Source organism: Mytilus edulis, chromosome 4 (assembly GCF_963676685.1).
Source record: "Mytilus edulis chromosome 4, xbMytEdul2.2, whole genome shotgun sequence".
NCBI classification, from domain to species: domain Eukaryota; kingdom Metazoa; phylum Mollusca; class Bivalvia; order Mytilida; family Mytilidae; genus Mytilus; species Mytilus edulis.
The window spans coordinates 60,963,748-60,991,385 of record NC_092347.1 but is presented as its reverse complement, the minus strand read 5'-3'; the positions used below and the strand labels follow the sequence as shown (position 1 = coordinate 60,991,385).

General features: G+C 32.0%; 1 protein-coding gene across 1 annotated transcript in view; it reads left to right on the top strand.

Moving 5' to 3' along the window:
- Positions 1-27,638, top strand: part of LOC139521463 (NBAS subunit of NRZ tethering complex-like) — an 81,996-nt gene that overhangs the window by 6,963 nt on the left and 47,395 nt on the right. Inside the window, exons 10-22 of the mRNA XM_071314938.1 lie at positions 436-564; positions 1,167-1,230; positions 1,736-1,785; positions 2,462-2,605; positions 3,427-3,599; positions 4,238-4,307; positions 4,853-4,978; positions 5,841-5,992; positions 17,784-17,921; positions 21,165-21,243; positions 24,266-24,370; positions 24,768-24,832; positions 25,028-25,099. Of these exons, the coding sequence (XP_071171039.1) occupies positions 436-564; positions 1,167-1,230; positions 1,736-1,785; positions 2,462-2,605; positions 3,427-3,599; positions 4,238-4,307; positions 4,853-4,978; positions 5,841-5,992; positions 17,784-17,921; positions 21,165-21,243; positions 24,266-24,370; positions 24,768-24,832; positions 25,028-25,099 (1,367 nt within the window). The remainder of the gene's footprint in view (positions 1-435; positions 565-1,166; positions 1,231-1,735; positions 1,786-2,461; positions 2,606-3,426; positions 3,600-4,237; positions 4,308-4,852; positions 4,979-5,840; positions 5,993-17,783; positions 17,922-21,164; positions 21,244-24,265; positions 24,371-24,767; positions 24,833-25,027; positions 25,100-27,638) is intronic.

Genomic DNA, 27,638 nt, shown 5'->3' with positions numbered 1-27,638 from the left:
GGTTTATTGTCTCATTGAAATTTTCCCAACTTCTCTCTTCTTTTTATGCCCAACCTATGATAGTAGAGGGGCATTATGTTTTCTGGTCTGTGTGTCCGTTTGTCCATCTGTCTGTCCCGCTTCAGGTTAAAGTTTTTGGTCAAGGTAGTTTTTGATGAAGTTGAAGTCCAATCAACTTCAAACTAAGTACACATGTTCCCTATGATACGATCTTTCTAATTTTAATGCCAAATTAGAGTTTTTATCCCAATGTCACGGTCCACTGAACATAGAAAATGGAAGTGCGAGTGGGGCATTCGTGAACTGAGGACACATTCTTGTTTTTAAAAGAATTTGACTGAAATATTTGCATGTCTAATATCCTTGCATTTTTCATTGAATAACTTTTTTGAAATAATTGTGTTGTAAAAAATTATGTATACCATATTTTTGTAGGATGGAGTGTTTAAACTGTGTATTTCTCCAGACGACAAGCTAGTGGTAGGATTACATTACTCTGGGAAGCTGACCATCTGGAGACTACCATCACTTAAACTTTACCATTGCTGGGGACTTGAGGAGCAGGTACCATATCTTATTTTAACACTTTCCTCCATAATGACGTCTTTTGACACCATCCCCTTTTCTCTGTAATGACGTCTTTTGATGCCTGCATAGTACCTCAGTTGAAACACTGGACTATGAAATGTTTGCATCAGACTTAATAAAATTTGTATCCAATATGAAAAGGATATTCGTAAGAATATCTTGACTTAAAATCATTTGATGAAATATTTGTTTTTTTTGCAATGCATTTCCACCTAAATGCATATTTTCAGCATTTTATTGAAAAATCCTATGTAAATCAGTTTAAAAAAAAAACATGAGGAAAGGGTTAAGTTAATAATTATAATTGCAATTTATTACATTTTCAGGTGTTGCAGACACAGATAATTTCATTGCTAACTTTGACTTGATTCTTGTGTTTGATTATTATATAGAAAGAAAAAATTAAACCAAATATATATTTTTTTTCATCATAAAATACAAACAAAAAAAACATTGATTTTCTTTGAAACTACTGTGACTAAAATGAGTAATGTTAGTTAAAATCATATATCACTGGTTTTAATTAACGAAACAAGAAAGTTGATTGATAAACGCTGCATATAATTTTGCTTTTGTAGCCTAATTTTGATGAGATTAGTCCAGAGTTCACAGACAATCCACAGAGAGGGAAGACTTTAAAAGGTCAGTGATTCAAGTGAATTTGTCTTATGTTCTTTTATCTTTCAGTTGGGTGTAGAATGGGGTTGCCATTCAGTATTTCTGGAAAAATAAATGCTGAATCCCCAAATTCTGTTAAAATTAAGTTTTTTTTCCCCAGATTATAAAAAATGAATCACTAATTCCAGAGTCATGATAAGTGTAAATCCTTAATTCCCCCCAAACATTCCTGACGTTTTAAACAATGTTCTTCTACCCCTCCTAAGTAAACATTATAAAATAATTATTTAAAATTACATAAATTCAACATGACATAGTGTGGTATAGTTACTATACAGAAATATATGATCAAAAGATACAAACATAAATTCATATAAGAGTTAAAAAGTATTATATAAGTTTAGTATTGTTTAATAAATGAATTACCATTTGTTTTGTATTACTAAGTATGATTATTGTATTACTAAGTATGATTATTGTATTACTAAGTATGATTATTGTATTACTAAGTATGATTATTTCTTTTTAGATTTGGTTCCATGTAAAAATCTAGTAGATGTGAATTGGTGGGATAGTAAGGTAAAATATAACCACGTCTGACTGCAAGGGTTTCCCAATTTTGCTAAAAAATAGATCTTTTATTTCTTTTGATTGTACTTAGAAATGTTTTTAATATTATAATTTTTGAAGGTCTGTTGCATATACATTGTACAAGATTTTAATCTACATTTAATTCTTTTAATTATTTTTTAAACCTATGTTAATCAATTATTGACTGCAAAAATCTGAAACCTATTTAGAAAAACATCTGTATTTTCTAAATGATTAATCCTAGCTGGCTTAGAAAGTTTTATGACAGTGTGAGATCTTTACAGGCAGTCAAGGTTGTTATAAAAGCCCATAAAAGTTACAGGAAGGGAAAATCATGATAAATTGATTATATTCAGGTAGTTGGTATGACAAGGTAATAGAAGAACTTTTTTCGCGTTTAGTCTATTCTAGTCCACTATGCGATGATTTAATTTAGCAATTTTTAAACTTAATTGATGTATTAAAAAATAAAAGATCCTTTTTTTTTACATATTCGCGGCGAATAATTTTCGCATTATTTATTCACTCGCAAAAATCTCGAAAATAAATTGCTCTAGAAAATTAGTTGGTTTACAGTAGTTATTTTCACAACATATATCTGTAATCATTTAATGTTCAGTCTAGCAGACTCAGAAAGTTATGTTACGGTTTATTATTGTTTTAGTCACTTATCCTGTCTCGTTGTACTGGTGCAGTAACAGTTTCATCAACAAAAACTTTGAAGAATTTATTAGGAACTTCACCAGAATGGTTTGAACCATCTTCCCGTGTTACTGGGGTTCATCATGATGGATTTCTAGGTTTAGAGGTAAACTTGACACATTTACTATAGTCGTACTGTGGATTCATTTTTATTCGTGGGGTACCAATTTTTGCTGATTTTCTTAGTACATGTGAGCCATGAATTTAAATGTTCAATTAAATACAAATTTTTAATAGACTTGTTTGTACTTTTGTAAAACCATGTAATCAAATATCCACAAAAAAACTAAAACAAATAAAACATATTAAATGGAATACAAGTTTCATTTGGTTTGCAATGATGTTTTGGTGTAATTTAATTTACCATAAAGCTTGGCATGATATCCTATGGACACATATTCTAGCTTGTAAAGGATCTTTCAAAGATATATAAGATTTCTCCTTTTCACATTATCTAAAATAAGTTGATGTTCAATTTTTCTCTAATTTTTGTGCTATTTTCACATTTTCCTGACCAGTGTGAGAAAAATATTTCTCCTCACTAGTGAAAAATCTGTTCTTGGCAAATTATTAGTAGACATTTGATTATGACATCAAAATGTTTTGTTTTCTTCTCAATTTTCCTATTGTGACGTCATGAAAAAAGGCGACCTTGTCTGAAGACGTCGCATATAAAGAACACAAGTTTCTAAAAGTCTTTGAAAAAGAATGATATAAGTCATCAGAGAAACAGATTCCGACACTTTAACTCATGTATTACGATATTTCTCCACTCTCGACAGTTAAATTTTAATTATTTAAAAAGCTCTGCAAGCCTCGCGCTTTAAATAATAAAATTTAACTGTCTTGAGTGGAGAAATATCGTAATACACTTGTTGCAGTGTAGGAATCTATATATCTAATAGAGATACTATTCTTTTCTTGTAGGTGGAATGTGTGTTCCCTCAGAAAAGAAGACTTGGTGATACATCTGAAGAAGAATTTGAAGATAGTGATGACGAAGAAACTTCTTTTGTTTCCAAGACAACCAAACTTACAAAAGATGTACTTTATTATGTTACAGACATGGAAAGATTTCAGCCACCGAGAAAAAGACCTAAGTATGATCGATAAATGTTAATTGATATGATTGTTGTTTATTTAATAGAGAGTTTATATTTTTTTTTGATTTTGGTAGTAAAATAAGTCATGAAGGACTCCCATTAGAAAGCAAGAATAGAGTGTGAATCACTGAATGCCATTAATATGTATTTAGACTCAAACAATATGTAGTAAGCTTTTGAAAAGTAAAAACTCAATGCAAATAAGCATAATGAGGTTAATGCAAATAAGCATAATGAGGTTAATGCAAAGATAGTTGAACTATATAAAAATAAGATGTTGTATGATTGCCAATAAAATAACTCTCCCACAGAGACCAAATGACGAAGAAGTTTAGCAACTTTAGGTCATGGAACAGCCTTCAACAAAGAGCAAAAGCCATACAGCATAGTCAGCTTTTAAAGGCCCTGTCATAAAATAATTCAAATGAAAAAAAATAACAGCCTGATTTAGGTATAAAACAACTATAGAATTATTAGTAAATTTCAAATTGTTATCCAGGATTTATATAATAAGGAAGAACAATTATTTATTGATGAGAACAGATACAATTGGTGCATTTCTGTATTAGGTCAGACTGTCAGATAATGTTTTACCAATTATCATATTGTAATTTTTATTTATGTATTTTTTCCAGAATAATTAACAGAACATACAGGCTTGTTTGTCTAAAATCAACAACTCCAGAGGAATTGTATACCAGAAAGGTGAATGAATAATGACATCAAAATTAATCATATAAATGTAGTAAAGATAGAATTACAGACATAATCCCAGTGGAAGATATATATATCTGTGTTCATTGCAGTGTAACATTGATAACTCTGTTAATAAGGTCCCTATGAAACATATCGTAGGTTTGAAATTTTATAATCAAAGGGAAAACTTGTATAAAAAAAATGTGAATTTGACCAATCCATGCAACTTATCCGAATTAATGGGGTTAGTCTATTTAATGTATTAGTATTGTCAAAATTCTTATCAAGGATACTTATATAAAAGAAGACCAATTCTCTTCCACCTTTGACAGTGTTATCCATTGGATTACCCCTCCCCATTTTTAACACTGTTATTCAATTGATCGGTTGACAAATCAAAATACAAGATAAATTCAAAATGCATTTAAATGTTATTGTAAGTCCAAAATTTCCATTGTTTCTTTTTTCTTGATGTTTATGAATGTTCACTTGTAGTTACATATTAGCTGCATGTAGATGTATTCTATCAATTACAGATCAATTACTTTTTTCAGATTGACCATGAAGAGTATGGAGAGGCATTAGAGCTGGCTAAAGCTTATGGTCTAGATACAGATAGAGTATACCAGAGACAATGGAAAAAATCTGATGTATCTATTGCATCTATTCAAGATTATTTGGTGAGAACATCAATTATTTTATGAATAATAGATTTTAAAGGATACATTCAATAATTTTATGAATAATAGATTTTAAAGAATAACAGAAGTTATCAACAATATTGGACAGTACAAAAATAACATGTCTAATCCGACAACTGACTTCTAATATGATAATCGGAAAAATTTACAAACAAAGACAAACATCAAGAAACAACACAGGGTCCAGATAGCCTGGTTTGGTTTACATACAAAATGTGTTAGGTTTAAACCAGTTTTTTGTGCACACAAACCTTCTTTTGTATTTCTAGACACCAAGTTGCTTAAGAAAACACACACTGTAAAAACGTGGAGTCGATTTCACAAAGAAACTTACAATTAAGATTGATTGTAGGTATACTGATTTATTCATGACTTAAGACCAATCTTAGTTGTAAGTACTTTTCTGAAATCAACCCTTGAAAAGTGCAGCTTCCAACAGGATGATCACTAACTAAAACAAGGAAATATAAAAATACATGTACGCACATTTGGAAACCAGGGTCAAATGTACCCTACTGCAGGAACCAATGTTCTACAGCTGTTGTGGTTGAAAACTACAACCAAAGAAAAAAAATGTTTGGTATTTATTAGTTTATTCCTGTATTACAGGGGTTTGCTAAAATGTCCACCATTGCAAAGCCATGTGAAAGGAACTGAAAAAAATACTGTAGTTGAACTTTATGATCAGGACAACATTTTAAGATGTGAGATCCTCTCTTTTTTGTAAACAATTTTGTTATGTTTTCTGGCTTCTTCTTTTCTGTGATCAGTAACGAAATCTAACATGAAACATTTTTGTTTATTGGAAATTCATGTAAGAGAAACTATTGTACTATTTCAGAGTAAGATTAAGAAAAGATCATGGGTTTTCCATGAATGTATAGAAAGAATTCCTTACAACATAGATGCCATGAGAGAATTGTTAGAGTTTGGACTTAAAGGGACAGATTTACAGGCATTGTTGGCTATTGAAAAGGGGGAGGATGGAGGAAGGTAGGTCAATTTACATTTACATCAAAAGCGGTTCATTTTCTTTAATTTTTAGCTCACCTGGCCCACAGGGCCAAGTGAGCTTTTCTCATCACTTGGCGTCCGGCGTCCGGCATCTGGCGTCTGGCGTCCGGCGTCTGTCGTCGTCCAGCGTCGTTAACTTTTACAAAAATCTTCCCCTCTGAAACTACTGGGCCAAATTTAACCAAACTTGACCACAATCATCATTATGGTATCTAGTTTAAAAAATGTGTTCGGTGACCCAGCCAACCAACCAAGATGGCCGCCATGGCTAAAAATAGAACATAGGGGTAAAATGCAGTTTTTGGCTTATAACTCAAAAACCAAAGCATTTAGAGCAAATCTGACATGGGGGTAATATTGTTCATCAGGTCAAGATCTATCTGCCCTGAAATTTTCAGATGAATCGGACATTTCGTTGTTGGGTTGCTGCCCCTGAAATGGTAATTTTAAGGAAATTTTGCTGTTTTTGGTTATTATCTTGAATATTATTATAGATAGAGATAAACTGTAAACAGCAATAATGTTCAGCAAAGTAAGATCTACAAATATGTCAACATGACCAAAATGGTCAGTTGACCACTTTAGGAGTTATTGCCCTTTATAGTCAATTTTCAACCATTTTTCGTAAATCTTAGTAATCTTTTAGAAAAATCTTCTCCTCTGAAACTACTGGGCCAAATTTAACCAAACTTGGCCAAAATCATCATTGGGGTATCTCGTTTGAAAAATGTGTCTGGTGCCCCGCCCAACTGACCAAGATGGCCGCCATGGCTAAAAATAGAACATAGGGGTAAAATGCAGTTTTTGGCTTATAACTCAAAAACCAAAGCATTTAGAGCAATTCTGACATGGGGGTAAAATTGTTCATCAGGTCAAGATCTAGCTGCCCTGAAATTTTCAGATGAATCGGACATTCTGTTGTTGGGTTGCTGCCCCTGAAATGGTAATTTTAAGGAAATTTTGCTGTTTTTGGTTATTATCTTGAATATTATTATAGATAGAGATAAACTGTTAACAGCAATAATTTCAGCAAAGTAAGATCTACAAATAAGTCATCATGACCAAAATGGTCAGTTGACCACTTTAGGAGTTATTGCCCTTTATAGTCAATTTTTAACCATTTTTTGTAAATCTTAGTAATCTTTTAGAAAAATCTTCTCCTCTGAAACTACTGGGCCAAATTTAACCAAACTTAACCATAATCATCATTGGGGTATCTAGTTTAAAAATTGTGTCCGGTAACTCGGCCAACAAACCAAGATTGCCGCCATGGCTAAAAATAGAACATGGAGGGTAAAATGCAGTTTTTGGCTTATAACTCAAAAACCAAAGCATTAAGAGCAAATCTGACAGGAAGTAAAATTGTTGATCAGGTCACGATCTATCTGCCCTGGAATTTTCAGATGAATCAGATAATCGGTTGTTAGGTTGCTGCCCCTGAATTGGTAATTAAGTCTCCCAAACAAAGTTTGGAGACTTATTGTTTTTGCTCAGTTCTTATTAAGTCTTTCCACTTTTCTGTGGAAAGACTTATTGTATTTGTTCTGATTATTATTATTATTATTATTATTATTAGGTCTTTCCACCTTTCTGTGGAAAGACCTATTGTATTTCTTCTGATTATTATTATTTTTTTTTTTTTTTTTTTTTCTTCCGCCTAATTTTGATATTGCGACAAATGTTTGTTTCGCAATATGTCGCTTAGATATCTCTCATATTGTATCGTACAGTTTATGCGCTTTTACATTTCACCCTGCTAAGCCGAACACTTTTCTTTGTAAGAGTTATCTCCCTATTCACTGTTTATCATCAGAGTGCATCTCCTTCGTAACAAAAAAAGATAGCGACAAAATTCTTTTTACAAATTGTTCGTTACATCCTAAGGAAAATTTGGCTTATTTTGATCGAAGCGATTCGATGAAATTTTATAGGAGTTATCTACCTTTACAAAATTATTTTCTCAATATGTGTTATTAACTAATAAACCGTCAACCATATAACCCTGGAATGTATTTATTTGAGATCCCTAGGCCCTTTATTAGAAAATGGGGTCAAGGTCAAAGGTCAAGGTCAAGTTCTAAATTCGGAATTTTCCATGTTTTTGCATTTTCTCCAACCCTTGAAAAGGTATATATTAAAGAACAAGTGCAAAATGATTGCTATATAGTTATGAAGATATTTTACATTTGGTCTGATACAATTAAATAGCATCTAATAGGAGTTAGTGCCCCTGAAATGTCTTGATATGAGGTTATTTGATTATAACTTCAACTAAGTCCATTTTAATGGCATTTGACCTTGTGCAAAAGTTTGGATGACAAATGACCTTGAAAAATGACTACCGGAAGTGACCTTGAGAAAACCGGAAGTAACCTTCTTTGCAATTTTTTCGTATAAAAGTACTCAAAATCCATATATTTTGTCATATAGATACATAAACTGATTACTGAAGACTAAAAATGACTTCCAACAAACCGGAAGTGACCATGTATCTCCCATTCTAAATACAAAAGTATATAGAAACTATATATTTTTGGAATCAGTGTGAAAGAAGCTGTCATATTAGACCGGAAGTGACATTCATTTCACCGGAAGTAGCATATTATCTCCTTTATATCACTTAAAAATATGATTAAACCATTATTTATCGTATCAGTATGAACAACTATCTTCTTATCAAAATTTCTTTGATATGGAAAGACCTTCAATTGTTCTCTGAACAATTGGTTTTTAATTATTATTATTTTTTTTTTTCCGCCAACTTTTGTTCTTGCGATAAATGTTTGTTTCACAATATGTCGCTTAGATATTTCTCATATTGTATCGTATAGTTTATGCGCTTTTAAATTTCACCCTGCTAAGGCGAACCATTTTCTTTGTAAGAGTTATCTCCCTATTCACTGTTTATAATCAGAGTGCATCTCCTCTGTAACAAAAAAAGATATCGACAAAATTTCTTTTACACATTGTTCGTTACATCCTCAGAAAGTTTTAGCGTATTTTGATCGAAGCGATTCGATGAAATTTTATAGGAGTTATCTACCTTTACAAAATAAATTTGTCGGTATGTTTATTTAACTCATAAACAATTAATCGTATCACCCTGGAATGCTTTTATTTGAGTCCCTTAGGTCTTAACTTAGAAAATGAGTTCAAGGTCAAAGGTCAAGGTCAAATTCTTAATTGTGACTTTTGCTTGTTTTTGCATTTTCTTACTCACTTTCAGAGATACATAAAAAAGAACAAGTGCAAAATGTCTGCTTAATTGTAATGAAGATATGCTACATTTAGTCTTATACAAATAAATGGCATCTTATAGGAGTTATGAAATGTCTTGATATGAGGTTATTTGATTATATCTTCAAGTAAGTTCATTACAAAGACATTTGACCTTATACAAAAGGTTAAGTGACAAATGACCTTGAAAAATGGTTACCGGAAGTGACCTTGAGAAAACCGGAAGTAGCTTTTTTTGCAGTTTTTTCACATACAAGTACTCAGAATCCATATATTTTGTCATATAGATACATAAACTGATTACTGAAGAATAAAAATGACTTCCAACAAACCGGAAGTAACCAATTATCTCCCATTCTACATGCAAAAGTACATAGAAACTATATATTTTTGGAATCAGTGTGAAAGAAGCTATCATATGAGACCGGAAGTAGCATATTATCTCCCTTACATCACTCAAAAAGATAATTAAACCATTATTTATATCATCAGTATGAAGAAACTACCTTCTGATCCAAATTTCTTTGTTATGGAAAGACTTTCAATTGTTCTCTGAACAATTGGTTTTTAATTATTTTTATTATTCTTCTTCTTCTTCTTCTTCTTTTTCTTCTTTTTCTTCCGCCACTTTTAAAAATGAACTTGTCCGCAGCGTTTCTCCAAAACCGCTTGTCAGATTTACTTAGGGTTTCATAGAATGTTAGACTAATATGTCTAGGTGAGCCATCAATCTTTCGTTTGTGCATTTGGGTCTATTAAGGGGTATTTTAGGGGGAAGGAAGAAGGGAGGGGTTTACTATAGAACCCTATGGGATTTTATTTTCTAAAATTTTCAAATGAATATAATTTGAAAACTGTAAATAATAAACACACACAATCTTCAGAAATGATCACAGGACAATAAAACAAATCACATGAAATATAGGATGAGTCCCTGGGGAGTCATCCCCACCCCCTGCAATTTGAGAATATGCTATTATCTTGGAAACAGTCCAGATCCCCACCCCTAAACCATATATATTTTTGACTGGAACGATAAAACAAATCAAACAAAAATTAAAGGGAAGTCCCTAGGGGTCACCCCCACCCCATTCAATTTTGAGAATATGATATTATCTTGTAAACAGTCCAGATCCCCACCCCTAAACCATATATATTCTTGTAGGGGACAATAAAACAAATCAAATGAAATAAAAGGGAAGTCCCTGGGGGTCACCCCCACCCCGTTCAATTTGAGAATGTGCTATTATCTTGTAAACGGTCCAGATCCCCACCCCTAAACCATATATATTCTTGTAGGGGACAATAAAACAAATCAAATGAAATAAAAGGGAAGTCCCTGGGGGTCACCCCCACCCTGTTCAATTTGAGAATGTGCTATTAACTTGTAAACGGTCCAGATCCCCACCCCTTAACCATATATATTCTTGTAGGGGACAATACAACAAATGGAATGAATTAAAAAGGAAGTCCCTAGGGGGTCACCCCACCCCTCTTGTTTGAAAACTTGTTAACAGTCAAGATCCCCACCCCTAAACCATATGTATTCTTGTTTGGAAGAATAAAACACATCAAATGAAATATAGGGAGAGTCCATAGGGGTCACCTCCATCCCCTTCAATTTGAGAATATGCTATTATCTTGTAAACGGTTCAGATCCCCACCCCTAAACCATATATATTCTTGAATGGGATGACAAAGCAAATCAAATGAAATTAAAGGGAAGTCCCTGGGGTCACCCCCACCCTGTTCACTTTGAGAATGTGCTATTATCTTTTTAAATGGTTCAGATCTCCACCCCTAAACCATATATATTCTTGTAGGGGACAATAAAACAAATGAAATAAAATAAAAGGGAAGTCCTTAGGGGGTCACCCCAACCCCTCTTCTTTTAAAACTTGTTAACGGTCAAGATCCCCACCCTAAACCATATCTATTCTTGTATGGAAAAATAAAACACATCAAATGAATGATAGGGAGAGTCCATGGGTGTCACCCCACCCCACATGTATGAAAAACTTTTAAATGGTTAAGATCCCCACCCCTAAACCATATATATTCTTGTATGGGACAATAAAACAAATCAAAGTCCCTGGTGGTCACCACCACCCCCTCCTGTTTGAATACTTGTAAATGGATGGATGGAACCATAGGAATGGCAAAAATATAGGAGCTTTGTTTGGGAGACTTCGTAACAGCATCCTGTTACAATTACTTCTTGTTTTGAGGAAATTTTGCTGTTTTTTTGATTTCTTGAATATTATTATAGATAGAGATAAACTGTAAACAGCAATAATGTACAGCAAAGTAAGAACAAAAATTAGGCACTATGACCAAAATAGTCAATTGACCCCCTAAGGAGTTATTGCCCTTCATAGTCAATTTTTAACAATTTTCTTAAAATTTGAAGATTTTCAATAACATTTTCCACAGAAAGTACTGTTATAGATAGAGATAATTGTAAGCAGCAAGAATGTTTAGTAAAGTAAGATCTACAAACACATCACCATCACCAAACACAATTTTGTCATGAATCCATCTGTGTCCATTGTTTAATATTCACATAGACCAAGGTGAGCGACACAGGCTCTTTAGAGCCTCTAGTTAAACTGCTTTGGTGGGTTTTATGTGATTAATTTGTACTTTGTAGGGTATGAAATGTTTTATATATTATAAATTGTAAAGCTTAAATGCAATCTTGTTATCTGTTGTACTATTAATATTTCTAAGTAAGTCAGTGTTAATGAGTTTCTGGGCCATTATGAAACCAGTCACTTAGAGCCTTTTTTGCCTGCTACTCTACCATTGCCTTGAACAAATTTGATAAACCATGTCTAGATAGAAGAAACTAGAAGCTGAATATTTATTTTTGATGAATCTCATTGACTTACTTGTTAAACATGTTTAAAATAAACTTGCAGTGAGATGAGAGTTTTTATTTGCTTCTTCTTGAAGACCTGGCTGTGACTTTAAGATGAAGAAAAGCAATAAAAGCACTGTTTATTAGCTTCTTGTTGTGCATTAACTGATTTTATGTCATCAATGGATACTCCATATCCTTTGTTTTTCTATTGCTGTATAGCAGGTTATTTTCGCGGGTGTAATATTTCGCAATTTTCATTAAATAAGATAGAATGTATACTAAAAAATTTGGCGGTTCAAAACTTTTATCAATTCCTTTGCATATACTCTTTTAAATTGGTGAAATTTATTTTGGTAATTTTGTTCTATCTGCTAAAAATAAGCAAAAATTTACATTCCATGAAAATAACCCACTATATGGAAGTTGAGGTCATTACAAATAGTGTCGACCAGTTCAGCGGAAATTTGAATACCTATCAGAGATGGGTCCGATTACTTTCAATGTAATTGATTAAATTACAATTACTTCGTCATTTGTACGATTAAATTAAATTAATGATTACATCATTTCTGAAAGTATCTGATTAAATTAATGATTACATTAGCAAAGTAATCATGATTACATCTGATTACAATGAATTTAAAAACAAAACATTTTGAATGATGTGAATGAATAAACGTTCAATATAACCATAGCATTTTTGAGGAAGTATTTCATTTTGGTTCAATTATAAAATGATAACTTCAAATTAAACTTCATCTATTTAAATAAACACCAAATTTCACTACATATATATACATTACACTTTATCACCAATGATCTCTGAATTATTTTGAATTAAATTTAATAAAGATATATCATAATCAAGAGTTTTTTTTTGTTTGTCTTCTGACCTCTTTCATAATTTATATGTATTCCAAGTTGCAGTTTATGGAAGTTTAAATATGAATTAAATAAAGTTACCAGTTAAAACTATGTTAAATTTTAATAGAAATGTTTAATTAAATTGTAAACACTATGTTAGTACTAAACATGCTAAAAATCCTTATATTTTACATGGCCAGGCCAAATACAAAAAAATTTAAACAACATATTTGTCCAACTTTTAATTTAGTTTGTGCTAATTAGATAAATTTTCATGTCTGATTTATCTTTTATCATATATATTTCCCTACAGCTATACTCAATTGGTAATTGCAATAAAAACAAACCTTTAATTAGTCTCCTACCTGTCTGACAATTCAAAGTTGACAAAAATCACAAAAATTAACAAAAGATTATAATTCAGGGTTAAAGAAAAGTATTACTTGAATCTATAACAGTTGTTATCAAATATTAATATGAAGATCATTATAAAACAATGAATATACCTGTATGTACAATATCTCTTACCAAGATTGAAGGTAAATAATTGTATTATATGTCTCTGCTAAGGCTAATGGTGACTTTTCAATACTGTAACAGTTTATTTTTTTACTGAAGTAGACATGTTTAAAGTAATCAAACCATTTTTATCATGTTTAAAATTTATCAAATATGAATAACAAAGAGGTTCATTTAATGACCAAAAACACAATTTTAGATTTTTTTCATTGTAATCAGAATGTAATCAAAAAGTAATCATGATTACAGGGTATTTTGAAAAGTAATTGATTAAATTAAATTACATGTAATCAGATTTTTGGCTGATTAATGATTACACTGATTACTTGAAAAATTGTAATCAATTACAGCTGATTAATGATTACAATTACAATTACCCCAAGTCTGATACCTATGGGGACCATGGTGGTGAATTTGAAACTCAGTTACAAGATAGCTAATGAAAAAGAAGAAAACTTAAAAACCTGATTGAGTCACTTTTAAAATAGTACATAGATAACCAAAATAAATGACCATGTGACAAATTGACGTATGAATGTTTTAGATAATGTACCCAAAAGTTAACAATGATTGTTCATTTGATCATACAATTTCTAATGTAACTTAATTGGGATTAGGTCATCAGGCCAGTCTTCAATATACAAAACCATCAATCCATGATGGTACAACTAACTAGCTTGAGTACAAGCTTCATTTTGAGGCTGCTGCAAAATTTAATTGTTGGTTGGAAGATACAAAAATTTTCAAGCTTATTACATGTATGAATGGTGCTGCTTTATTTACCTTTCATGTACCTGATATTGAAATAGATAATATCGCAGCATATTGTTATTGAATATTAAAACCAAAAGGTTAGCTCCTGAAAACCTGAGATGTTTATATTTCACCATTTGATGATTATACATGTATAGGTATCCCAGGCCTATCGTTACAGGAACTTGCCATACTGTGACTATAGCTATAGCTGTTAATTTCTGTGTCATTCTGGTGTCTCATTGGCAATCATACCATATCTTTCTTTTTAATATAATGATATAATTTAATTTCGTATGTAACATGTCTTCTGATTGGCTGACAGTGTTTGGTTATCAGCTCATAGAAATAATTTTGTCATTTGAACGTGACGTCATCAATGTTTTTTTCATGATTTACTCCAGTTTGAATGGAATTTATAATTAAATTATAAGGAATGACTGTAATATTTTGTCTGTCTATTCGAAATAACGTCAAGGGATTATTCAGAATTTATGCCATTTAGAAAAGCACTTATTGACCATGTTTTAGAATCTCCTATTTTACAAATCAATGTAGAAATCATTGACTTGGCCTTTCGCTGTGCTCTGAAATGTTGATCTATTTTAGCTACAGAGTAAAAGTTAAGACAACAGACAACATTTAAAACTGCAGCTTGTATGCATACCAAAATGTCTGTCTGGCAGGGTTTAATTGACCTTTACCCAATTTTCATGGTTCATTGCTTAATGTTAATTTTTCATTGTTTTTTCAGTTCATCAGGTACATTTAACTAATATATCAACTATATTTTGTGAATCAAGGTGTACATTGACAATGTTCTTTTGAAAGGGTTTATTTGACCATGATCTCATTGTTATGTTATTATTCAGTTTTGATTAAAAAAACAAGCAGTCAAGAAATTTCAGGATGTGCACTTTTTTTTATGTGTAGCAATTTCTTAAGTACATTTTTACAAAAATAAAAGGAGCAATAAGTTATAGTCAGTTTTATTGTTGTTCAAATAAGTCTTTACAAATTCACGCAATTAATTTATGAATTTGAAATACAATTTATTTTCATAAAAGCAAGAAAAGAAGAATTATATCAGTACAGGCTATGGAAGTAATTAAAATCAGTAAATCAGAATCCAGAAACAGTATATATTTTGGCTTCATTGGGTTCACTTTCATATGTACTACAGCCTATGTACAGTGTGCCTGTACTGTCTATGTCTAAAGAGACTGGAATATGGATACCTAATTGATCCTTAGTGTTAATGTAATGAATGCACTGTCCTGTAGTATTGAGGATATGAATCATGTGATGATGAGTATCTGTAACTATAATGTTGTCAGATTTTGTAGCCACCAAATCTTTAGGTTTCATAGTTTGTTTCTTGTTTATATCTGGATTACCGGTGTATACCCATCTAACCCTGTTTGTCTTATCTAATGCCACTATTCTACCTCTCCATTCTCCATCTAGAATATCAATGACGTAAATGTTATTGTCATTGTCTGTAGTTATTCTGTAGGGAAGAGTAAATATCAATTTCCCTTTGCTGTCAGTGTGATACACTTTTTCTTTTTCTCCATCCATACTCATCATGATAACTTGTCTTGTACAATTAATTGAGGAGGCTTTTGGTTGGTTCTCTCTTACACCCACTAAGATCTTATGGTCACTTGTTACATGTACACCAAGGGTTATTAAAGGATTTACACTGAACTTTGTTGGATTCTCTTTACTGGTGCTACAGGAAAGTATTGTAAGGTTTGATTCGTTTGTAGATAGAAGTAGGTCACCTGATGGTAGTAAGGCCATGTTAGATATGTATGTCTTAAAAGTGTGCAAATCACATAATGATTCATTTGTTAATTTTAGTTTATGTAGTTTATGGCTTTGATAACCAGTGATAAAAATACTTCGGTCATCACAACAGACTAAATTGTCAACCACCGTTAGCTCTGTTTTGTATTGCTTTATCACTTTAAATTCAAATATCTTTTGGTCATCATCAGATTCCTTTAATTCTCCAACGTAGAAATCTTGAACTACATTTTTACCTGGGACAAACTTAGGCAACTTTTTAAATTTAGGGTTAGCAGGTACTATTCTTTGTTGTCTTGAAATTTTCTCCTCTGAATATATGTTGAAAACTTGATTAGCAATATTTGAATTTAAGGCCTGGTTTAAATTCTTTCTCCTAAGGTCTAAATCTTTGTTGATCTTCTGTGATCTATTTCGAGCATTATTCACTGATTGCATCAGAATTTCCTTTCTCTGATCAAGTTCTTTCAAAAGTTTATTGGTATGCTTTTCAACTTCATCCTTTAATACTTTTTCTCGGTTGAGAATATTCTGCTTTTCTAATTCATATTTGCGGTCTTCTGAAGATTTCAAAATTCCAAGTTCAGATAATACTTCTTCATTTTGATCTATTTCCTCTTCAATCTCAGAATTAAACGTTTTCATTGATTTCAATGTAAGTTGATATCCTTCATCTAGTTCAACCATAGTGTGTTTGTTATGAATTTTTGTTATACACAAAGGGCAGACAACTACTTCACAAGATTGACAAAATAAGAAACAGTTGTGTTCACTATGAATTCCACATTGAATGTTACTTAAATCTAGTTTATCCTTAATCTGTTGCTGGTGAGAAGATATGTCCTTTATATCTATAATTGTATGCTGGTCAGTTGATTTCACTTTTTTATGAAGTTTCTGACATTTTGTACACAAGAGAAAGTCACACAGTAAACATTTCCATTTAATCTCCTTTGATTCCTCACACATCTGGCATAACATTGGAACTTGTCCTTTCTGAAATGATTTTGATAACGCCATTATGATGATTTAGTTTAACAATTTTGTCTATAAATATAAGTGATATTCTTGATCACTTGATTATTTCGGTTGTCAAATAATATCCCGGTGTTTACTTTTGTATTACCTGAACAGATCAAGATAATTGTCATGGTTATATGTCAAGGTTATGTGTACTACATGATATCTAGACATTTAAACAATGAAAATAATACTTTGTACCTTTAACGCGTCCATTTAGCTTAGTATTTGAACAAAGAAATTATTCTTAAAACTCAAACTAATTGTTGATTTTACGTTATAAAGATCATAAGATTTCTGTCCTTTTTTTAGTCAACTTCACAGTTATTTATTTTCTCAGTTTTCATGCAATGTTGATGTATTCACAGAAGAGAAAATCCCACTTTGACATATTCTTAAAGATTTATATTGGTTGTTTTTTCTTTTCTAACTTGTGAGAAAGTCTCATTATTACACTGATATAAAGTGTTTGTTAACAGTTAGAATTACAAATGCCTCAATTAGCTTAATCAGGAATGAGTCCTTTTATACAACTTACTGAACCAAAACGTTGTAGAACATATAGTTTTCAGTGACATTTCCTAATTTCTTTTATGATATATTAATCAAGTATTGCTTTGTTTATGTCCTCCTCAAAACAATGTACATGTAAAGTCTTTCTTGCTAATTAACTTCAAATTTTATTCTACAACCGTATTTTAGGTTTATCCTCTGTGATCCAGAAGATGGTCTTTATGAAGATATAACATTAGATGAGTTTGATCCTGAAACACAGACAAAGAAAGAAGAATTGAAGAAAGCTAAACAAGAAGAAATGTTGAATGAACTGGAATTTAAAAAGTTAGTTTTAGATTATAGATAAAAAATTTAAATATTAGATATATATATAGTTGTAGGTTGCATTTCTGTAAATATTGACAATGCAATTTCCCATAGGAACTCCTTTTACGGCTCAAACTGTACCATTTTTACTATGAAATTTTGAAAAAAATATTATGCTAGAATTGAAAGTTCATTTTTTATACGCCCGTCAAAATTTTAAAGGGACGTATTACTGTATACAAATGTCCGGTGTCCGTCCGTCTGTCTGTCCGTCTGTCTGTCCGGCGTAAACATGTCGCACCGTAACTTGAGAACGACTTATCCAAATTTTATGAAACTTAACATAGTTGTTTCTTATGATGGTCAAATGATCTGTATACTTTTTGGTGAACATAAGATTAAAACTTTTTGAGTTACGACACTTTGTAACTAAAACAGGGGTGTGTTTTTTTCACATGTCGCACCGTATCTCAAAAACGAATCTTGATTATGGCTTAAAACTTTATACACTTTTTAGTTATATTAATCTTAATATATGTACACTTTTTGGTGATGATTCAAAATTTTATTTTTGAGTAATTGAGTATTTTGTAAAAAAAGGGGGAGGGTTTTTTTACATGTCGCACCATATCGCAAAAGCGATTTATGATTATTGCTTAAAACTTTACACATGTCTTTGTTATATTAATCTAAAGATCTGTATACTTTTTGGTGATGATTCAAAATTTCATTTTTGAGTTATTGAGTATTTTGTAAAAAAGGGGGAGTTTTTTTTTACATGTTGTGCCGTATCTCAAAAACAATTTATGATTATTGCTTAAAATTTTACACACTTCTTTGTTATATTAATCTTAAGATCTGTATACTTTTTGGTGATGATTCAAAACTTTATTTTGGAGTTATTGAGTATTTTGTTAAACAGGGGAGGTTTTTTTTACATGTCGCGCCGTATCTCAAAAATAATTTATGATTATTGCTTAAATCTTTACACACTTCTTTGTTATATTAATCTAAAGATCTGTATACTTTTTGGTTTTGATTCAAAATTTTATTTTAGTGATATTTAGTTTTTTGTAAAAAAAAATCAGGGTTGGGGGTTTCACATGTCCCGCCGTGTCTCAAAAACAATATATGATTATTGCTTAAAACTTTCTCAGAAACTATTTATGATTATTGCATTAAACTTCAACACAAGACGTCGGGCCTATCATGCGCTCATGGCGCAGCTGTTTATTTCAAAGGTCAAAATATAGGGCTGTGCAGCATTATTTCATCGTTCATATGCCCTGAACTTCTCAGAGTTTAAACTAACACTAATTTTCTTAACTACCCCTACCTCGAATGAAGGATTACCACGGTTTTCAATGTAAACAATATTCACATGTTTATTTACTGGTAACATTCCCAAGTTATGTCTCTGTGAGATGGAACACAGAGAGCATAACTGGGAACCAGTATGTAAACAAAATAAATTTTCTATGCATATTCAAGATCTCCCCAAAAGAGGTGTGGTTTGAGAACAGTTGTATTTACAAAGTGCAACCTGTAGTCACAAATCAACTTCTTGTGTTTGCTTGATTCCAATAAAAAGTTATTCAAATTTACATAAGCTGGAAACCTCTCTTTGAAACAATATCTAATTAAATTTCCAGATTATGGTTTTTAAAGACATAAAACTTTTTCCTTATTGTGTCGTCTTTCATGCACATCTTATTCAGTTTTTCCCAACTATATTGTTCTTTGGTATAAGCATTTGGTTTTGCTTGTTTTCATGGATTGGAAATCTTTGGTATTGTTATTGTGATGGAACACAAAATTGACAACAATTAACTGATATATTCTTTCCTCAGAACACAATGTTGCATGTATTTTAAAAAATACCATAAAAGTTTACATTGTTGTTTTTTGTCCAGCCTGCAACTTTTGTTGCAGAAAGGTCGACATAGGGATAGTGATAGCGGCGGCGTTAGCTAACTTCTTAAAAGCTTTATATTTTAGAAGCTGGAAGACCTGGATGCTTCATACTTAGTATATAGATGCCTCATGTTACGAACTTTCCGTCAGTCACATGTCCAATGTCCTTGACCTCATTTTCATGGTTCAGTGACTACTTGAAAAAAAAGTTCAAATTTTTTGTAATGTTAAATTCTCTCTTATTATAAGTAATAGGATAACTATATTTTATATGTCGGTAGCTTGCCAGGTCCTCATGGTCAGACAGTTTTCACTTGACCTCGACCTCATTTTATGGATCAGTGAACAAGGTTAAGTTTTGGTGGTGAAGTCCATATCTCAGATACTGTAAGAAATAGGTCTAGTAAATTCAGTGTATAGAAGGACTGTAAGGTGTACATGTCCAACTGGCAGGTGTCATCTGACCTTGACCTCATTTTCATGGTTCAGTGGTTATAGTTAAGTTTTTGTGTTTTGGTTTGTTTTTCTAATACTATATGCAATAGGTCAACTATATTTAGTGTATGGAATGATTGTAAGGTGTACATGTCTAGATTACAGGTGTCATCTGACCTTGACCTCATTTTCATGCCAGTGGTTATAGTTAAGTTTTTGAGTTTTGGTCTATTTTTCTAATACTATATGCAATAGGTCAGCTATATTTGGTGTATGGAAATACTTTATGATCTACATGTCAGTCGCGCAGGTTTTATTTGACCTTGACCTCATTTTCATGGTTCATTGCTAAGTGTTAAGTATTTTTGTTTTGGTCTTTTTTTCTTAATTTATAAGCAATAGGTCAACTGTATCAGTTGTATTGAAGAATTGTTACCTATACATGTCTGCCTGGCATGGTTCATCTGACCTTGACCTCATTTTCATGGTACTTTAATCAATGTTTAGTTTTCTTTGTTAATGTTGAGTTTATGTGACAGTTGTAATAAAGCTTTATATTTAGGACTATCAACATAATATCAATGATTAGTGAAGAAGGCGAAACATTGCAACGTGTGCACTCTTGTTTGAAAAAATGAAGTGCTTTGATTATTTAGAAAATTAACTGCTTTGAATAAAGATACTAAATTGGAGACAACCTAAGAACCTGTACATTTTATAGATTTGTAAAATTTAGAATTAATATCTTAGAACAAATGGTGAGTTGTTGTTAGAAATTTGTTCCCATTTTTAATACTGTAAAAAGATTTAATAGTGAATAAAAGTTTTTTACATTAATTTTTCTTAGAATAAATGTATCCTTCTTTATATTCAGTATATGATATATTTAATTTTATCTTTATTTAATTTCAGTCTGAATCTAGAACAGAGAGAAGTGTGTCGAGTCAGAAGAAAACTTCTTCAGTATTTGTACAGATTGAAAACTTATGAGGTAACATGATTTAAAAAAGAAGATGTGACATGATTGCCAATGCGAAAACTCTCCACAAGATACCAAATGACTTAGAAATTAACAACTATCAGGGGCGTAGCTAGAATGAAACGATGTGCAAGCATATACCGCCGACAGGGCCGTAACTAGGGTTCGAATTCAGGGGAGGCAGGGGTTTGGGGGCCGCCGATTGAGGCCCCCATAGAGAGGGGGGTTGGGGGCACAGCCCCCACCGATTTTTTTCTCTCAGTAAAATGGCTAAACATTACCCATTTTCCTTCGATTTCCTTACTTTAAGAAACATCACTATTGCTTGAACCTGGAAGCAATTTATATGCAAAAAACAAGCTGAGATTGCTGTTCGGGTGAGCCAAGGCTCCGTCTTGAAGGCCGTACTTTGACCTATAATTATTAACATTAAATACATTTTTTTCTCAATAAGGCTAAAAATCACCCGTTTTCCTTCGATTAAGAAACATCAGTATTGCTGGATCCTGGAAGCAATTTTTATGCATACAATTGTTATCCGTTTTAAAGATATTTTTGCTAGAAATCAAACTGGTAAGTTAAAAAAAAAACCCATATAAAACAAGATCATAGAACGCAAGATATTTTTTTTATCGAGGACCTTGAATTTCAATATTGTTGAAAGCTGAACAGACATGTATATAACTACAACCAGGGACTTTCTATATCTACTAGTATATAAATGTACTTAGTATAGAAAGTCCCTGCTAGTTTTACTACTAACGCATTGACCATAATGTTCTTGTACGATCGGGAGACGTTAAAAAATGACCCAACTACTGATTCAGCCGGTAACGAATTTCCGATATCATAAAAGATTCGAAAAAAAAATAAAAAAAATACTGAAACGGTTCACTTCCGATCAAAAACCGAAAAATGACAGATATATCACATATATCATGATAACACTGTTAAAACTGTAAACTTGTGTTGTTTATGATATTAATTCAATTTCTTCATGTACATATTGTCAATATTTCATTTTATTACTTCAAAAAAAAAATTGGTATAGAAAATTCAGGGGAGGAGTTTTGCCTCCCCTGCCTCATAGGTAGTTACGGCCCTGGCCGAGTAAAGGGAGGCGAAAAATTTTGGGGCCCTTTTATGCAGAAAATGGTTTGTTTTTCGGGTTTTGGCCATAGGACAGTTAATTGAGAAGCTAAATGTACATAGGACTTATACATAATTCATGAATGCAAAACTATTCAAAAATCTTCTAAATAGAACATCTAAATAGAATAAAGCATGGTTAATTGAATACATAAACAACACATTTTTGTGTTATGGAATTTACTAAAAATTGTCAAAAATCTGCCCTTCGGGACTTAGCAGAAACGAACTTTGTCAATATTCACACAAAAATCCCGATGAATATGCAGCAATGCTAGCGATGCTAAACCGTCGTTGTTCGTTGTTAATCGTACATATGTTTTCAACAGATGCAGTACACTTAACGATCTCTCTGCGGAAGCACCCGCGAGATGTAATCCATCGTGTTCGCCATCGAGCGACATCCCGATTGAATTTGTCAAAATTTATTTTACATGACACGTCAGTTTCGTATGTCTCAAACAATGCTGCGATTTGTTCGTTTGTTGTATTTCCTACAACACGAGGAAGCAGATATGTGCAAAGCAGTGATTTTTCTGACTGATATCAGACGCGACTCCAGTTCCATAAATTATCATGTACCTATGTACATGTAGCTTCTCAATTAATCGTCCTATGGCCAAAAACCGAAAAACAAACCATTTTCCGGTACCACGATTTCCCGAGAAATACAAGAAAAACATAATATCCCCAAAATAAACTGATATATCCCGAGAAGAAGACTTTTTATGGTGTTATGCTACGTTTTATATTGTTATACTACTTTTAATAATATTAAAGAATATTAATTAAAGATATTACTCGAAATTATCATGTGTGGTCTATGGACACAAAATATAATGAGACTTTCCAAGACTGTTTTTGCGTGTTTGCAGGGTGATTGGCTTTGGTAGTCACTTCGCATCGGCATATTTAACGATATCGAAGGGTTCTGATAAATCTAATGGCCGATTGGTACATCTCAATCCAAACAGATAAACCGTACTCTGTAAAATGTTCTCAGAAACTACAAGAGTATAACAAATTATAATCTTGTAATAAATTCAAGTTACTGTCCGTTTTGTCATCTGCAATAAAACTTTAATTTTGAAACCAAATGCCGCTATTTTAATGACATGACATCATTTGAATACTCGTATGTGTATCCTTTAAATCTTTAATTTATAAATTTTTATTTTGCAATTTTTTTTTTTGCATGCCGAATTGATGTGCACGCAACTGCGTGTTGGCGTATAGGGAGCTACGCACCTGACTATAGGTCACCTTACAGCCTTCAACAATGAGCAAAACCCATACTGCATAGTCAGATATAAAAGGCAACGAAATGACAATGTAACAATGTAAAACAATTCAAAGCAGAAAACTTTCGGCCTAATTTATGTTAAAAAAATTAATGAAAAACAAATATATAACACATAAACAAACGACAACCGCTTAATTACAGGCTCCTGACTTGGGGCAGGCACATACATACAGAATGTGGCGGGGTTAAACATGTTAGCAGGATCCCAACCCTCCTCATACCTGGGACACTGGTGTAACAGTTCAACATGAGAGCGAACTATAAAAATCAGTTGAAAAAGGCTCAACTCAGATGGATACAAATAGAAATACTACACAGAGTAGACGTGAATTGTCTACATGTATATATTGTTAAATGTCATAAATATCAGTAAAATGAATTAAAAAAAAACCACAAGAATTTCATATATATAATATGACTATATTTTTAATGACTGCACAAAGTGAATGATTTCCAGAGATATTGAATATAGTGTGGCTTTATATACATCAGCTTTAAATTACTCCATCTTCATAAGCCTATTCCTTATTGCTTGAAAAACTTTGTGCAGGCTGTAGTAATATTTGATCTGTTTGTTTGCAGTGCATTCTGGGAGGTGTCCATGCAGCAGCAGAAAGGTTTAATGAAAAATTCTTCCAGAAATTCAGATCAGAAAACATAGTGGAGATTGCAGTTAATTATGCCAGGGTAGGTCTCCATTGTTACAGTGCATTTTGTGGATTTTGGTGTTCATTTAAAGAGTGCTGCTGATTGGTTATTTTTTACGAGATCTTTATTGCCCACTGATTAAAAATTGTGAAGTTTAAGAGTAAAAATCAACTGCATTTTCTTATTAAATTTTACAGAATAATGTGTATGCATTAAAAATATTTGGTTAAAAAATATATTACTTGTCTTAGCAAGAAATATAGTGCCAGGTAACAAATGATTTCTTATAATAAGAGATTCAAATTAAAATGGAAAATACTTATTCCAAAAGTTTTCTATTAAATATAACATAGAAAATATGGAATAATATTATGATGTAATTTCTTAATTCTTTTATTTTGATAGTGTTTGTTATATTCATAATTTATGTTTACAGGATAATAATATAGAAGCTTTAGAAACTCTGTTTACCTTTCACTGGGAAGATCTTAGACCTCACAGGTAATTGTCAATAGCTTATTGGAAACAATAATGTGTAGAGTATAGTTTTTGACTTTAGCAATTTTGACTTCATTATCTAACAAAACCTAATAACAATCCAAATAGAACTGACCACTTGCAAGACAATTTTTTTTTATTGTTGCTGTAAATAACATTGCTGAATGAATATTTCATTTTAATATTGGTATGTTTTAGGTTAGGAATATTGTCTAATTTTCCAGAAACAACAAATCCACACGAATATAGGTCACTGCTACCAGAAGTTGGGTAAGTGATATAAAAGTTTGTTTCATAATATTTCTCTCTGCATTATTTAGATTCATTATTAATATTTTCAATATAAGTCTGTTAATAGATGCAAAGTAATATTATAGAAATAATTCTGAAGGTTTGAAGTTTGGTTAAATGATAATTTCATATACAGAATTTATAGTTTTGCTGATTAAGATAATATTGCCCTTTTAACCCTTTCACCGATTGCTGCCCAGACAGAAGCTACTCTGAGACGATGGCTTCCCTGGCTACTAATACTCAAGTGGGAGATCTTTATAATAAATGTCAATAAAAACTTGTTTGTAGTTATTTGTGTATTTATTTCATTCACTAACACCATGTTCACAGTTTTGTTCATGTTTTGATAATTTTTTCTTCATAAAATATTCAAATTTTCAAATTTTCGGCATTTTCTAGGTGAAATTCTCAAAATTCTGCTCTTTTATCGTAATTTTTTGACCTAAAAAGGCAAAATTTTGAAAAATTGTATGAGGCTGTACAAATTCCTCACACTGAACGATGTCCATTCCATGTTTTTGTACATAAAACAACATTTTATGTCAAAAAGGTATACTAGTTTGGCTTCAATTCTTCAATATTTTTTCAAAAAAAATGTTCCCTCATTTCAAATTCTCGTAAATTTTCTCTGATTTTGACATGGTTTTCAACAAACAGAAGTGCCATGTTTAGGGCGCAATCAAAAGTTTTTTTCTATGACATCATATTTTGAGGGACCATGTATAAGTGACCCTTAGTGGTGGACTGATCAATAAAGATACTTGTATAAAACTAGATATCACTGGAATCAGAATGTTCTCTAGTTTATAATGGAATAAAAAATAAAGTGCACTTTTAATGGTATAAAAAAGTTTTATCCAGAGAAACTGGGAAAAACATTGCCTAATTTAAGCTTAAAAAACCTGAAATCAGGTCATGTGCACACCCCTGAAGAAATGATACCTGCACATTTTTCATTATCAAAATTGTATGAATTTCATAGATTTTTACCTGGTCTTTCAAAAAATTCATGCTTCAGGGTACGTTCGCCTGCTCCGAAAAAGAGCTACAGTGGCTGCAAATAAGTTTTCAATTTTCACTGCCAAAAAAACAGACTGTTTACAGTGTTGTCTCCCCTAAAAACATGTATATTTAATCTAATTTTTATACCCCCGCTTTAAAAAAGTGGGGGTATACTGTTTTACCTCTGTCTGTCCGTCCATCAGTCCGTCCGTCCGTCAGTCCATCAGTCCGTCCGTCCGTCAGTCCGTCCGTCCGTCAGTCAGTCAGTCCGTCCCATGAAACTTTCGTCACATTTTTCTCAGGAACTACACATCCACCCTTTCTGTAATTTGGTATCAACATTTATATATGTGTGATGCGTTTTCAGATTCATCACTTGACAACTTCCTGTTTACCGAACACTTGTCTGATTTTACACATGATAGCCAAGTTGAAAATTTTCATCACATTTTTCTCAGGAACTACAATACAAGGATTTCTGAAATTTGGTTTCAGGATTTATATAAGTCAGCTATACCGTGTGATGCGTTTTCAGATTCATCACTCGACAACTTCCTGTTTACCGAACACTTGTATGATTTTACACATGATAACCAAGTTGAAAATTTTCGTCACATTTTTCTCAGGAACTACAATACAAGGATTTCTGAAATTTGGTTTCAGGATTTATATAAGTCAGCTATACCGTGTGATGCGTTTTCAGATTCATCACTCGACAACTTCCTGTTTACCGAACACTTGTATGATTTTACACATGATAACCAAGTTAAAAATTTTCGTCACATTTTTCTCAGGAACTACAATACAAGGATTTCTGAAATTTGGTTTCAGGATTTTAATAAGTCAGCTATACCGTGTGATGCGTTTTCAGATTCATCACTCGACAACTTCCTGTTTACCGAACACTTGCATATTTTTACACTATTAATATTATCCACTTGCGGCGGGGGTATCATCAGTGAGCAGTAGCTCGCAGTTTCACTTGTTTAAATTAGTTTAATCATTCAACCTGCTTTAATTGAAGTTAATTAACATATCTTTACAACCAAATACAAAAAACATGATACTTTTTCACCAATTATGTTGATAAAAAGGGACTTCCCTCCATGTCTATTTTTAGTTGGGGAATAACCCCTAGTTTTTTATACGAAACTGTTTATAGCACCCTTTCACTTTCATCCGGGTAATCATCAAAGAAGATAACTCATGTTTGCACTGTTTTGAGCAGGAAATATAAAAGAGGTATTCCAATCCCGGTAAAATGGGACTCAACGTCAACTGTCTGAAGCGTGAATCTCAGTAAACCGGGACTCATCGGCAAAAGGGTTCAAGAATCCTCCACTACAAAGTCACAAATATAACTAATTAAACAAAAAAATCATGAATAATTTTGATAATTGGTAATTGAATCATACAGGAAATTTTAAAAGGCTACCAAATTTTTTTGAAGAGGGTAAACTGAAAATATACTTTTTAGCTCACCTGGCCCGAAGGGCCAAGTGAGCTTTTCTCA